The 14,422-nt window shown below is 41.5% G+C and overlaps 1 protein-coding gene across 1 annotated transcript in view; it reads left to right on the forward strand.

Moving 5' to 3' along the window:
* Positions 1 to 14,241, forward strand: part of CAT (catalase) — a 36,433-nt gene extending 22,192 nt beyond the window's left edge. Inside the window, exons 9-13 of the mRNA XM_043580918.1 lie at positions 2,309 to 2,447; positions 5,297 to 5,427; positions 11,192 to 11,299; positions 13,018 to 13,101; positions 13,422 to 14,241. Coding sequence (XP_043436853.1) covers positions 2,309 to 2,447; positions 5,297 to 5,427; positions 11,192 to 11,299; positions 13,018 to 13,101; positions 13,422 to 13,487 — 528 coding nt within the window. The 3' untranslated portion in view covers positions 13,488 to 14,241. The remainder of the gene's footprint in view (positions 1 to 2,308; positions 2,448 to 5,296; positions 5,428 to 11,191; positions 11,300 to 13,017; positions 13,102 to 13,421) is intronic.
* Positions 14,242 to 14,422: the final 181 nt, after the last annotated feature.

Consider the following 14,422-nt stretch of genomic DNA (forward strand, 5'->3'; position numbering starts at 1 on the left):
ATCATTGCCCCAGATCAGACCATAGTGACAGATGGATGCTTCTTATATAAGTGTCCAAGTCCAGTTCAGGAGTCACTGTCCATGGAGACAAGCTAAGGTGCCCTGTATTTTTTTTAATAGAACCTTGTTTGATTTGACATTGGGAACATTTGGGACTTTTATAGAAAATAAGTTTTTGTTCGTTTTCAGTTCAATTTAACTACTATAAATTGAATACCTCTGTGTGTGGCAAACTGTCCTGGCTGCTATAACAGATATAAAGACTGAAAATAACTATAATATAAAGTAGAAGGCCCCGTGAATCAGGAGAAATCTTGTCTGTTAGGAGGATGATGACAGAGTTTTGAGAATGAGCTGTCATTTGAGATAGCTTTTGAAGAATGGATAGGATTTCAGTTTTCAACAGAGATGAAATGGGGCAGGAGAGAGACCTGAGTATAGATACAATGGTGGACCGTATTTAAACTGTAAGCAGTCACTTTTTCCTGAAGTAGAAGACGTAGGATTGGGTACATGGAACATACGTCAGAGGGGACTTCAGTGCTTAAGTAGAAGTTTGTACAGTTAGACCTTTTAGGAAAAGAAGGTTTCTTCCGTTTTGAGAAATGTGATCTGTGATCAAGTAGCATCGCTCCAGTTGGTGACAGAACAAGAGAGAAGTGAAGGTTAGGGAGGAGAGAAGAAGGGCCAAGCAGAGTGCAGAGGATAGGCAGAAGTGCCTGTGTTGAAAATGGAAAGGAAAGGAAGCCAAGACAGCATGACCCTGGGCCCTCAACCTCCCCGCCTGGAGTTGGAAGGCGGCTGGACCGTGTGAAGGAGGTTAATGGGATTTGTCAAGGCATGAACTTGGCATGGGTAGAGCCAAGACTGCATAGCCTTGGTATTGAGGAAACAGGGTGAGGAGCAAATGTCATCAAAATTCTTTTCACAATCTGTGTCACCATGGGTCTCTGGGACCACAGTGAGACATGGAGACAGTTAACAACACCGAGTCATACAATTAGAAGAGCACTGAAGCATTGGGTGGAGGCCTAGGCCCAGGGGAAAGGACCACAGATCAAACACATGTTATCTGCAACAAGAAAAAATAAATGTCTAAGCCATTTCATTGAAACTGTTGGGAAGAGAGTCCTGAGAAAAGATGATAAATGCAAACCATGCAATTATATGAGTGAATTGAATTATATGAATGAATCATACAATTTCTATCAGCATTGTGGTTGTGGCAAACATGTATTTTATATTCAATGTGCTGTCTTTACAGTTTTTTAAAAGTGTGTTTAGGGGCGCCTGGGTGGCGCAGTCGGTTAAGCGTCCAACTTCAGCCAGGTCACGATCTTGTGGTCCGTGAGTTCGAGCCCCGCGTCAGGCTCTGAGCTGATGGCTCAGAGCCTGGAGCCTGTTTCCGATTCTGTGTCTCCCTCTCTCTCTGCCCCTACCCCGTTCATGCTCTGTCTCTCTCTGTCCCAAAAATAAATAAACGTTGAAAAAAAAAATTAAAAAAAAAAAAGTGTGTTTAGAAAGTGAAGGGCTTTATGGAGTGGGCGCAGTCAAGATATCAGTCCCTAGTCCGGTTTTTCCACAACTTCTCAAGTCATTGGCTGTGAGTTCTAATGCCTTGGAGCATGTGAGGACACATGTAGGGAAGAACCATGATACTCGTTTAGCCACTTGGTGACCAGTGAGGAAAGGTTTAAAGTAGGTAAGTAACGTAATCGGTGTGGGGCCTTAGGCCCATTCTTGTGGCGGGAGTGTGTAGGACGATACTGTCGGAGGAGGGGCGGGAAGCGGAGAGCCAGTGAGAACTTTGAAATTACTCCAACGGGAGCTGAGGAGTGTCCGAGGCTGGTAGTGGTTGTATGGTAATGGACAGTGGGTTCAGTTACCTTTCAGCAAGGTCACGTTAATAAATTTTCAAGGGTCACCCAAAGTGGTAAGCCAGATCACCGTGAAAAGGACACAGATTCCAGTTAGTTGCCTACGATGTGATACATCTCTGAGAGAAGGAAGTAATATAAAACAGGACGCTAACTTGTTATTTGAGAAAACAAAGGAGTTCTTACCTAGAACAGGTGTGAAAATCTGGAGTTGTTTCGCTGTGTGACGTGGAAGATTAAGAGCTGTTCAGTTAGGGAGAACTCATTTCATAAGGGAAGAAACTTTGCTGTCTTCAGGGGATAGTAGGCAGCGTTTTGTGGTAACCCGGTACGGAGTGTTTTGTGCTACAAAGTTGAGAATGAAGTTTATAGACCCTTCTGTTTTGTTTGTTACTGCACAGCACCAATGCCTGTTTCATTTATAACTGTAGGGCCGCCTTTTTGCCTATCCTGACACCCACCGCCACCGCCTGGGACCCAACTATCTTCAGATACCTGTGAACTGTCCTTTCCGTGCTCGAGTGGCCAACTACCAGCGTGACGGCCCCATGTGCATGGTCGACAATCAGGGTACGCCTAAGACATTCGGCTCGCCCAGGGAGGGCAGAGGGCCCTGCTGAGCGGGGAGAGGGCAGGGGACGCCATGCCAGGCCAGCGGTTTGCCGTGTCCTGCTCTGTGGAGAAGACCCAGGGGACCTTCTCCTCTATGAAGCAAGGAAAGTTTACCCGTATACTTTATCTGATAGGTTTTATTGACAGTTCCCATCTCACATTTTTACTTGCTGTCCATCTGATAGTGAAAGGCAGGGAGGAAAATCCTTCACACACTGGCCGTTGTCGAGTAGCATTCAATTTAGGGGTTAGGTTTTAGGGACTCCACAAAGTAGATAGTTTATTAAATCGCTAGGACTTAGACTCTTAGAAGTGCAACAGCCAAGAGTTCCTGTTTCTTGTTCCTCTTTGCACTTTGCCGGGGCTGAGGAGGAGCAAGTGTAGCTAGAGTTCAGAGGGGATGGGGCAGGTGAGATAAGGGAGACAGAGTAAATCAAGGCATTCTTCCCTTTTCACTAAGGGCATGTAGTTGAATTCATGTAAATCAACTGGTGAGATGAGACTGTAGTGCCTCATTTTGTTTTTTGGAACTCATTTTTCAAATTTATGATGTTTTTCTTTTGACTTCTGTTTTTGGTGCCATGTACCAGCAGCCTCTATTTGTGATAACTTGTTCTAATTAGAGACTGTTTAATTAATGTTTTTTTCCTTTTAATATTTTCTAGCTTAATATAGATTTTAATTTTCTTTTTGTTTTCTGTTTAGGACACATTTATTTTAGTAATAGGCTGCTTACATTGATCCCTTTAGAAATTTTACTGATGAGTTATATTTATATCTATGGCTATAGATGTCTATATTCAAAGATGACTTTTCTATGATAATAATAATACACGTGCCCTAAAGAAAATTTAGAAAACATAAGGGAAAGAAGAGAAGGGAGAAGGAAAACCCACTTACAGCCCCAGCCCTCAGAGACCACAACTGTTGCATTTTGCTGTATTTCTTGCTGTATTTTTTTCTGTGACTATTTTTTATATACTTAAGATTATTTTGTTTATATGATTTTGTGCCTTGCGTTTGTTATCATCATGACTAAGCCTTTTCTGTGTATTTAACAAGTTTATTTACTCACTAACTGATTATATTAGGTGTTTGCAATACTTCTGCTTTCTGAGGTTTATAGGGCTAACGGGGTGTGTTATTACCCAAAGTAATTGTTACTTCCTTGTATCTGTCTTCTGTATTTTTATTCTAAAGTGATTTTTTTTCCTTTCATATTCCTCAGTCCTTCTGTTATTGAGACTACCTGTATCAGAGAGGTTCATGTAGATTTCAGAACTTCATTAATTAGTACCTGTTTCATGTTTTTCATTCTTGTTTACTATTATAGTGGCACATGTATGAAAAAACTACTTAAGGATACATTTTGACACACCCTTTGCCCAGTTTTAAAAGCCAAGCATTTGGGTTGTGCTCTTGAGTTTTGATGAAAGAGCTTAATTGTTCCCAGTAGTCAAAGACTTGAAGACAACTCCTACTTTGAGTAAAGGTCGGAACTCATTTGGAAATAGAATTTTAAAATTACCCAAACAGGCACATTTCAAAAAGCTGATTCTAAATGCAGAAGACCACTGTAGTGGCTGGTTGTTGGAGCACAACACCTTTGATATAGATGAAGCTCGCCTAGAATGACTTCCAAGGGCTAGTAATTGGGCTCCGTAATAGTATGGTGCCTTCCTTCTTCCTACGTGCACTTGGTACCTTGATCAGTGTCATGTACAGGTGCATCTTGATTATTCACTCTGGATAATCTGTTCTGGCAGTGAGCTGGTTAAAGTTCCAAGCTCAGACTGGTTTGTTCAGAACACTTACTATGTTTCTCGGCCACTCCTATTTAGGCAGCATGTGCTCAGGTAACTCAAGCTTCGGCTAATACCAGTCAAAGCAGGTAGGAAAGTAAATATGCCAAAATGAAAAAGAAAAGCCTTTTCGTTTATTCCAGAAGTTGTAAAATAGGTTTTGATTGCATTTTACCCTTATTTTTTCTAGAAGTCTAGATAAATGAGTGCTGACATGCCTGAAATACCAAATTTTTTTGAAAACCCTTTTTTATTCATCTGTGGAGGGAAGCGAAAGTGAAGCTAGAGCTGAATAAAGTCATAGTCAATAAAGGAAAGAGACTTCGAGAATCTGAAAAGCCTTAAAGGAAGGGTGAAGGAGAGCTCTGGAATGGGAAATGGGAAGATGGTGTGTGCTACAGTGGAAGGCACAAAAAAGATCCCCGACACCAGCTCTGCCACTAATTACCACGTGACCATGCGACAGGCAGTTAACAGCTCAGGGCTCCATTTATGTGTCTGTAGATTGAAGGAGCAGAGCAACTTTCAGTTGCTCCCAAGAATTCTGTGATTTGGTGTTTGAATTGAGCTCAAGCCCAAATGCAACTCTCAGATTTGAAATGTGTCTTTGGGTCTCTTCTTCTGTGGGGGCCAGATCAAACCTGTATGAATATATTCGTACTGGTAAGCACCAGAGGATTTTAAAGGTCAGATCCCTTGAAGTGTTCAAGCAACCTTGAGATCTCTTCAGCAAGACCCAGAGTGGGCCCGCCCATGTGAGAGCATTTGGAAGCTGGCATTGTTCTTTAAGAATCTGAGTCCTGCCTGTAGCTAAACAGAAGACCTTAAAAATAATAGGTACATGGCATGCACGTGTATTGTATGTGTATATACGCAGGCATGTGTGTGTACATATGTGTATATGTAATTGCCACTTGAATTATATCTTATCACGTTGACTGTTTTCACACTTACTTCAGTTTTCATCTCCCTAAGTGAATCCGTATGGTTTTTTTTTTTTTGAAGGTGGTGCTCCAAATTATTACCCCAATAGCTTTAGTGCCCCCCAAGAACAGCGCTGTGCCATCGAACATAGCAGCCGGTGTTCTCCGGATGTGCAGCGCTTCAACAGTGCCAATGAAGACAATGTCACTCAGGTAATGACTCCTTTGTCAGCTGTGAGAGGCATTAGATCAGTTTCTTGTTAGTGTCTGCATATTTCCCCCTCCTAAAGTGTCTAATATGTCTTAAACTGAATTCATGGAAGACATCCGTAATCATAAATCAGTCCCTTTATTAGATGGAGTTGGAGAGCTGTGTTGCTATGCTCTTTCAGTACAAGGTATGGAGACTCATTTCAGCTCCCCCAAATTTTATTGAAGGGGTTATAGGTGGGGGCCATTGGGGAAGCAGTGACACATAAGAATGTAAGAGATGGGCAAATAAGGCAAGTAAGTACAACCACATCTAAGAAGATGGGCAGGACAGCCTAGATTTCAGGGGCTGGAACTTGATTCACAATAGCTCTAGGAGCCTCGGTAGCAAAAGTATGCATGTTTCCACCATAGGGCACCCTGTTCATGTTATTCCACTGCTTTCCACCTGTCGTCTTCTGTTTTCTAGAACTGATTTCTTATTCTTACCATGTCCTCCCGAGTTTCTCCTCACCACCTCATAGCTTCTGTTTTAACATTGCTCTGACCATGGCCTAACCTTCTTTATGGCTTCTTTCTCCATGTATCACTTTTTTTTTTTTTTTACCATTTCTCTCTCTCTGTCTCTGTCTCTCTCTCTCTCTCTCTCTCTCTCTGTCTCTCAATATTTATATATCAGTTTCTGGAGAGAGGAAGTCTGATTGATTTGACTGATCTTTTCACTTCAGGTTGCATCATTGGCCTTTGGCCAACCTACGGTTGACTGCCCTTGGTCAAGTAGCCACCCTCTTTGCAATCCCCTGTGGCTGCCTAAGAGCTGTTCTCTCTGTGGATGCACTGCAAGAGACCCTTTGACTTTATAGAGCAGCCTCCTCATTAACGGGCCCAGTACAACTTATACCTCACACAAGAGAAGAATGAAATTAAAGAGTCTAGTTGCCTTAAGAGCTCTGTTTGGGTCGCTGGTGTTAAACTTAGTGTATAAACTTAGAATAGGACCTATATCTAGTTTCTCAGTTTGTAAATGTGGGTTCCAAGTAAAAGATATTGAAATACATGAATTTATTCACTGTGGAGATACCTTTATTTGAAAGGCACATATGTGTATACATAGATATGTGTATATAATAAAGAAATTACTTTATAGTAGGATATAAACCACATTTAGATGAAGTTAAACACCTTCTAAAAGCCTTTTGTGATAACTGCATTATTCTTGGTGAGGCAGGTGTTACCTAGTATATTATAATATAATCCCTGCCTCTCAAAGAATTTTGCCTGCGTGAGGCCTATTCCAGTGTTAAACTAGCTAATAAATGTCTGCAAAAATTAATTTAGATAGTAAGTGGCTTCTAGAGTGAGAGAATATATTTGCATTTCATCTAACTAAAGACTCATGTCCAGAATATGTAAAGAACTTCTACAGAGCAGTGAGAAAAAGACAAATGAATCGAAAATGGGCAAAGACTTGAATAGGTACTTCACAAAAGAGGATATCCAAATGACTGAAAAACATACGAAAGGTGGTTTATCTCAGTAGTCATCAGGGATATGCAAAATGAAACCACAAAGAGATAGCACTACATATGCTCCAGGATGTCTAGAATTAAAACGACTGCCCATTCCAAGTGTTGAGAGAAGGAGAAACAACTCTAACTCTCCTGTGAGTGTAAATTAGTCCAGCTGTTTCAGAGAACTGTGTATCAGGATCCATTAAAGCTAAACACGTGTGGGTCTTTTCACCTAGTAAAGTACGCTCTTGTGTGGGAACCCAATAGAAATGTGTACATATGAGCACCTGAAGAAACGTACAGGACTGTTCATGTTACCAAATGTTCAACAAGAGCTTGGATAAGCACATTTGGCAAAACACAGTTAAAATATTAGAAGGCGGGGCACCCGGGTGACTCAGTCAGTTGAGCATCTGACTTTGGCTCAGGTCATGATCTCACGGTTCGTGGGTTCGAACACTGTGTCAAGCTCTGTATTAACAGCTCGGAGCCTGGAGCCTGCTTCACATTCTGTCTCCCTTTCTCTCTGCCCCTCTCCTGCTTGCACTCTGTCTCTCTTTCTCTCTCAAAAATAAACATTAAAAAATTCAAAATATATAAATAAAATATTAGCAGTCAAAAGAACTGCCTTTCGGGAGGCAGTTGGAGGGGAAAGAAAGTGACTGGGAAAGGGACTACAGTGGGCAGATTTCTGAGTGTGAATGATCTGGGTGGTAGTTACATAGTGCGTTCACTTACAAATCATTGAACCTCACACTTATGGTTGGTGCCCTCTACTATAGGCCTATTACGCTTCAATTAATAAGCTTACTAAAGAAAAAAATCATTCTCTCACTTTGTATAGACTAGTGAAAATACCAGTTTTCTGGGGGCACCTGGGTGGCTCAGTTGGTTAAGCGTCCGATTTTGGCTCAGGTTATGATCTCGTGGTTCACGAGTTTGAGCCCCATGTTGGGCTCTGTGCTGACAGCTCATAGCCTGGAGCCGGCTTTGGATTCTGTGTCTCTCTCTCCCTCTGCCCCTCCCCTGCTCATGCTATGTCTCTCTTTCTCTCTCAAAGATGAATAATCATTAAAAAAAATGTTAAAAAAAATGTTTAAAGGGAATTTGGTCAAAGGTCTGTGGTTAAAGTGTTGGAGCTGATAAAGCTGTTCAGAATCCTTATCTGGCTAATAAATTAGAACAGCCGTCCCATGTGTGGAGTCCGTGCCACCTGTAGTGAGCAACTGTAGATGGTGGTTGCGAGCCAGGTGTAAGAACATGCAGATCACAGCACCCTGGAGACTTCTTCAGTTTGACTTCCAAGTCCCAGCCTGCCTTTGACCTGAGTGGTGTGAATGCTGAAGCCAGGCTTAGATGGTAAGGGTTACATACTATTTACATTGCAGTCGTCTTGTCCACACGATGAGATAGGGGTGCTGTTCATCTCTGTTTGTACATGTACTTTTTAAAAAACTTCTTGGAGCTAGACCAGCCAGATCCTAGGCAAACAAGTTTTTTGTATGGCTTTTATTCAGTGGTGTGTTGATAAATATTAGCAGTTGTGTGCGGGGCGGGCAGGGGAAACCCTGGCTTATAGTGCTTGTCAATTTTCTTGATGAAGATATTCCCTGGAGCTGATTTTAAGCTAGCAACATGGTGTCACTGAATCTGTGGCATTGGGATATGATGTTCAGTATTTCCACTGTAGAGATACAGCAGACACAAATAACCTCAGGAGCATAGGTTACATGTATTAATTGGGAAATCATACATTTTGGGAGTTTATTATTTTTTTTACAATTTTCTTAATGTTTATTTTTGAGAGAAAGAGAGAGAGAGACAGAGTGCAAGGAAGGGAGGAGCAGAGAGAGAGGGAGACACAGAATTGGAAGCAGGCTCCCAGCTCTGAGCTGTCAGCACAGAGCCCAGTGCGGGGCTTGAACCCACGAACCGTGGGCTCATGACCTGAGCCGAAGTCGGACACTCAACCGACTGAGCCACCCAGGAACCCAGGAGTTTATTATCTTTGTTTGTAATATAATTTATTTTATAAATAAAGTTTATAATGTAAGTTTATGTAATTGAATTTTTAATAACGGCTATGGTGAACAGGTCACAAAATTTGTAAAAAGATGACAATATGCCCTCATGAGCAAGCGGGCTCCAGCACACTACTGAAATTGCAGGACCAGATTCCTTTCAGTTTGATGGTGATTGATGGGACACAGGATGCCTTACTTCTGCTCATCACACATAGACATGCTAGATTTACAATTTTTTTTAAAAAGTAGTTGAGCTGACAAGCAAAATTAAATCTCTAGGAATAACAACAGTGTGTGAACATTGAAGGTATATATATTACGGTGTGTAACCAGACCCTATGTATGACTTAAGGGGGTAGGAGTTTAGGCTTCAGGCTCCTTGCGTTGCAGAGAGCTAGAATTGGGCTCTTGACATGGTGAGAGCCAGGAACCGCCAGGAACAAACTATCCACCAGACTGAGGCTGCAGCTTGTGGCATGTGGGCCCTAGATTTCCTGAGAAACTGGGGGTCCCACTCTTCTGCTCCTCTCCTCTCAGGTGAGGTCTCTGTATTCTTGTTCCACTTAGAACCATAAAGAAGCCCTGAAGTGAGAGACAGTGGGTCAGTGAACCCTGCTCGGCTTCTGCAGAGATGGTGAAAATATCACAAGACACCTTCATAACTTGGATACAGTTGGTTGTGCAGAAAACTCCTGTTGGACACGAGTCACAGGGAAAAATTACAGTACCTATAGGGAAATCCATCGCCCTGAGAAATTGCACATGCAATAGATGGAAAAATCCTGTACATTATAGAATAATCTAAAAGGGCTTTAAAATAAGCATGTATACAGTATTCAAGGAGATACAGAAAGGAATATGATTTACAAGATAAGAATAGGATGTGAGGAAACAAAAACAAATAGATTTAAGAAAGATCCAAATAGATATTTTTAGAATCAAAAAGTACAATTTTTCAAATAAGAATTTAATGGATATGGGGACTCAGTGGATGATTAAGCAATATGTTAGATATAGCTAAAGAGAGAATTAGTGAATTGAGGGAGATATCTGAGAAAATCCCCATAATGCAGTACTGTGATTGGATTGTCTTCTTATCAAAAGTCAGATTTTTAAACTTTGGTATCAAACGTAAACTTTGCTCAAATTTTTAAACAATGTTTTTATGGCTTGATATTTGATAACATATTTAGAAAAGCTATGAACATTTTGACATTTTATGAATTTGATATTTTGGATAATGGGATTTTTTTTAACTTTATAAACATTAATATAAAGTGCATAGAACAGTGCCTGGTACATTATAGGTACTCAATAAATAAGTATCGGTTGATTGAATGAATGACATAGTAGAATAAAATCATAGCTATTACCTTGAAATGGTTGATTTCAGAAATGAACAAAGTCCATTAGGGCTCCTATACCAATACTAAGCTCCAATTTTCCATTTTAATCTATTGATACTAATTTTAGAGGTGAGCTCAATAATATGAACAAAATATCATTACCAACATGTATCTTCATAAAAATTTTTTTTTTCATTTTATTTATTTTAGAGAGAGGGAGTGCAGGGAGGGGCAGAGAGAGAGAGAGAGAGAGAGAGAGAAAGAATCCCAAGCAGGCTACACACTCAGTGTGGAACCCAATGCGGGGCTCAATCCCATGACCCTGAGATCACAACCTGAGCTGAAATCAAGAGTTGGGCGCTCAGCTGACTGAGCCACCCAGGCACCCTGTGTCTTCTCCAAGAAAGCTTGGCTTCTGAAAAACTAAGGATATATATTAATGAATTAGAGTTTTTTTCCTCTGTGGTTCTGGGTGAATTGAACAAAGGTTGTATGGTGCTGAGTTTCTATGTGACGACAGCTTGCACACTTTGGACTTGGCAGTGTTAAGGTGTGGTGGGATTCTTAATTGTAGACTGTATGGTTTTCTGTTCATAAGAGATTTACAAACACTGACGAAGAAGGACGTTATGAAGAAGCAGTTGTGGGCTCTGATCAACTGAATTCTTTCTGCTTTGCTTAAAATAAAACAAAAAAAAAGTGAGGAACTCCGCACAAATGACAATTTTAACTAGAACTTTAAATTATCCTTAAATTCTAAAATCGTTTTCATTCTTATGCCAATAAGAAGTCTTACTTTTTCATTTCAAAAGTGGCCCATCGGGTGAGTTTTGTTCATGATAAACTGGTTATTTGATTCTCTGCACTGTGCATTTTCACCGAGCAGGTGCGGACCTTCTATATGAAGGTACTGAATGAAGAGGAGAGGAAACGCCTGTGTGAGAACATTGCTGGCCATCTGAAAGATGCACAACTTTTCATCCAGAAGAAAGCGGTGAGTCACGCTTTGTAAGCCGACGGGTGACATCTGCTGGCCGAAGAGAGTGCAGCTGTGTGAAAGAACCCTTAAAAGGAAGTGTCATTTTTATTGTACTTGAGCTAATTGGACTTAAAAAAAAATCAATACTAATCCCCAGCCAACCTCTGATCCTTTTCTCTGTGTTTAATCTCCAGTGAGTATGGTGTATCCATTGATCCATTAGCTCCTTGTCCAGCGTGTAATAATTTAGTTGAGTTCAGGTGAATTCTCTCCCATGCTCTTTATTGACTGCAGCCAAATTCTGTTCAAGAGAGTACTGTCCTGTATAAAAATGTGGGTCCTGCCACAATTTTTCTTAGACTTTAGAAGATAAGAAATATAGGAGTGCCTGGGTGGTGCAGTTGGTTGAGTGTCTGACTCTTGATCTTGGCTCAGATCACAATCTCTCATATTTTGTGAGTTCGAGCCCTGCATTGGGCTCTGCACTGATGGTGTGGAGCCTGCTTGGAACTCTCTCCCTCCGTCTTTCTGCCCCTCCCCCGCTTGTGCACATGTTCTCTCTCCCTCTCTCTCTCTCTCAAAATAAAAAAATAAACTTAAAAAATTAAAAAAAAAAAGAAGGTGAGAGATACAGATTGCAACTTTATATCGTGAAGCCTGTCTGGGTGTCATGACACTTGACCCTCCTTCAGAAGCAACTAGAAACTTCCATGCTCTCTGGGGAAAACTGAGCTGCTTCCAAAACTCAGGCTGAACTTCTGAGCGGAGGTGCCGTGGTATTTCTGATGGCAGTTCACTGTGCTACACGGAGCCTTTTCACTTGGCAGTTTTCTGGCCAGCCGCAGGGCTAAGCTTCACGTAAATTTAGGCAACCCCAGTTTCCTCGTCTCGTGGTTGCTGCTTTTCTGTTCAAAGGAGCAGCTGGCCGGCAGCTCTCTGGGATGTGTTCAAAGGCCTGGAGACAGGTACCAGCAGGCTGGGCGCTTTCTCTGTAGGCAAAGTTCTGTGTCTTTAACTGTCTCTCACAAGCGAGTGTCTGAAAAATAACCCTTTAAATTCCTGAGGCACTATTTAATTATTGCCGCCTGCAGCAGAGAGCTGGACAGTTGCTCTGTGAGATAAGGGGGCACAGGTTTTAGCTCCTCTTACTGATGAGAACGAGTGAGACAGTGTAGAAGTAGCAGAACTGGGCTCGGACCCTTGGCCTTCTTGTCTCACATGTGCCGAAGCCGGGAGGCTTCATGTGGTGCCCCACCTCCTGCTGTCTGCTCAGGATCAGCCCCCGGTGAGGAATTCCTGCTTGAAGTATGTGGAGTTGTCCAGCAGGTGCCAGTGTCTTTGTGCACGTCACTTAAAATTCAGGTAGCGTCTGGGCCCATTTCTGTACACGAATCACTGTGACTTGAGCCACTCTGAGGTCAGTTCATCACGTCGTTAGCGCAGCTCACCTCGTATGTGTTTTTCTTATAATGTTCTGTGAGGTAGGCTTAATTATCTCACTCATTTTATGGGGAGTGGACACTGAAGCTCAGAGGAATGACTTATCCAAGGTTGCTCAGCCAGTATGGGCCAGGGTTTTCCCCAGACCCCGCCCCAATCTTACCCTGTGTGGGTAGACCCTGTGTGGTTCTACCCTTCCTTCCTTCCCAACGAGTAAACACTGTGAACCGGACACCGGGGTCTGGCCTGTTAGGGGCTCGGGTAATATTTACATCATTTTCATTTGGTTTCAGGTCAAGAACTTCAGTGATGTCCATTCTGACTATGGCGCCCGCATCCAGGCTCTTTTGGACAAATACAATGCTGAGAAACCAAAGGTGAGCCCAGTGCAGCCTGGAGGTAGAGGAAGGGTATCTAACTACGATTAGACGAGGCGTAGTTTGGTTTCCTTTTACAGTGATTCTTCTCAGGGCCAACTATTAGATTTCCGAAGCTGTCCGGACCCTCATTTGCCACGTAAAGAACTCACTTGCAAAGCCCATACTCTTCATTTTAGCTCTGGACGATATAAGGCAGTTTAGATAAACGAATTCCCAATTGTTATTATTTTAGTGTGAGCACGCATTAAAGCAAAGACGAAAACCATGTTGCTGCCGAGGGAGTTAATTAACCTGGTGGTCTTGTTCTTTTCAAACAGAACGCCATTCACACCTTGATGCAGCATGGGTCTCACTTGGCTGCCAGGGAGAAAGCGAATCTGTGAGAGTCGGCGCCCTGGTCCGGCCCCAGGTTGCTCTCCACCTGTGAAGCAGAGCACGGTGTCTACTCTTTGCTGGATAGAGCCTTCTCCTGTGCTAGGTGTGCAAAGGCAAGCTCATGCCTTTAAAATGATAATCCAGGTTTCTATAGCAAGTAATGCAGCAATGGCTTTTAATGCTGTTCCCCTAGAAGGAAGTGAGGGTTAGGGCTTAACCGGTCATATTAAAGAAAATGTATTTGCTTTGACATTTGGATTATTCACTTAAAATGACTGGAATGAAAGTTTCTAACAGAAAGATGGTTTTATTTGATAAAAAAAAAAATCTTGCTGAAGTTAATATGTTTACATATCATCTCATGGCCTTATTAAATAAAAATATGTCTGTGATTATATAAGAAGAAAAGATAATCTGCTCAGAAATTTTAATTTTTCTCAGTTCCCTATAGAAAAAACACATTTAATACATTGATGTTTTTTGACAATAACTTCAGTGACATCATAGCTTAGTGCTTATTCCTGCTTGGAACTGCTCAGCCTTTTTTAAACTTGGGATTACACTTATGCTAATATAGCATTGATTTTACGACAGACTGATTTGTAATTGTTACATTTTTACAATAAAATAATCTGTACATAAGAATAGAAGAATGGTATTTGATTTCTTTAGGCTCTTTCTGGAATTTGGACTCTTAATCCGAGTATCATGTGTTATCAGATGCTTACCCTTAAAATTGAAAATAAACCAATGTCACAAGGATGCTATTGTTATTTGTTTAAACCAGTAGCCTTCTGAGACACTGGGGACCAGGACTTTTTTTTTCTCTAGGGAAAATAGCAAATTTCCTCAAATTTGAAAATTGCCGAGATCTCTTGTCCATTAGCTCACTTCCTTATCTTTTCTTTCTTTTTTTCTTTGACTCGTCTTTGCCTGTCATACC

This window comes from Prionailurus bengalensis, chromosome D1 (genome assembly GCF_016509475.1).
Source record: "Prionailurus bengalensis isolate Pbe53 chromosome D1, Fcat_Pben_1.1_paternal_pri, whole genome shotgun sequence".
Lineage (NCBI taxonomy): Eukaryota > Metazoa > Chordata > Mammalia > Carnivora > Felidae > Prionailurus > Prionailurus bengalensis.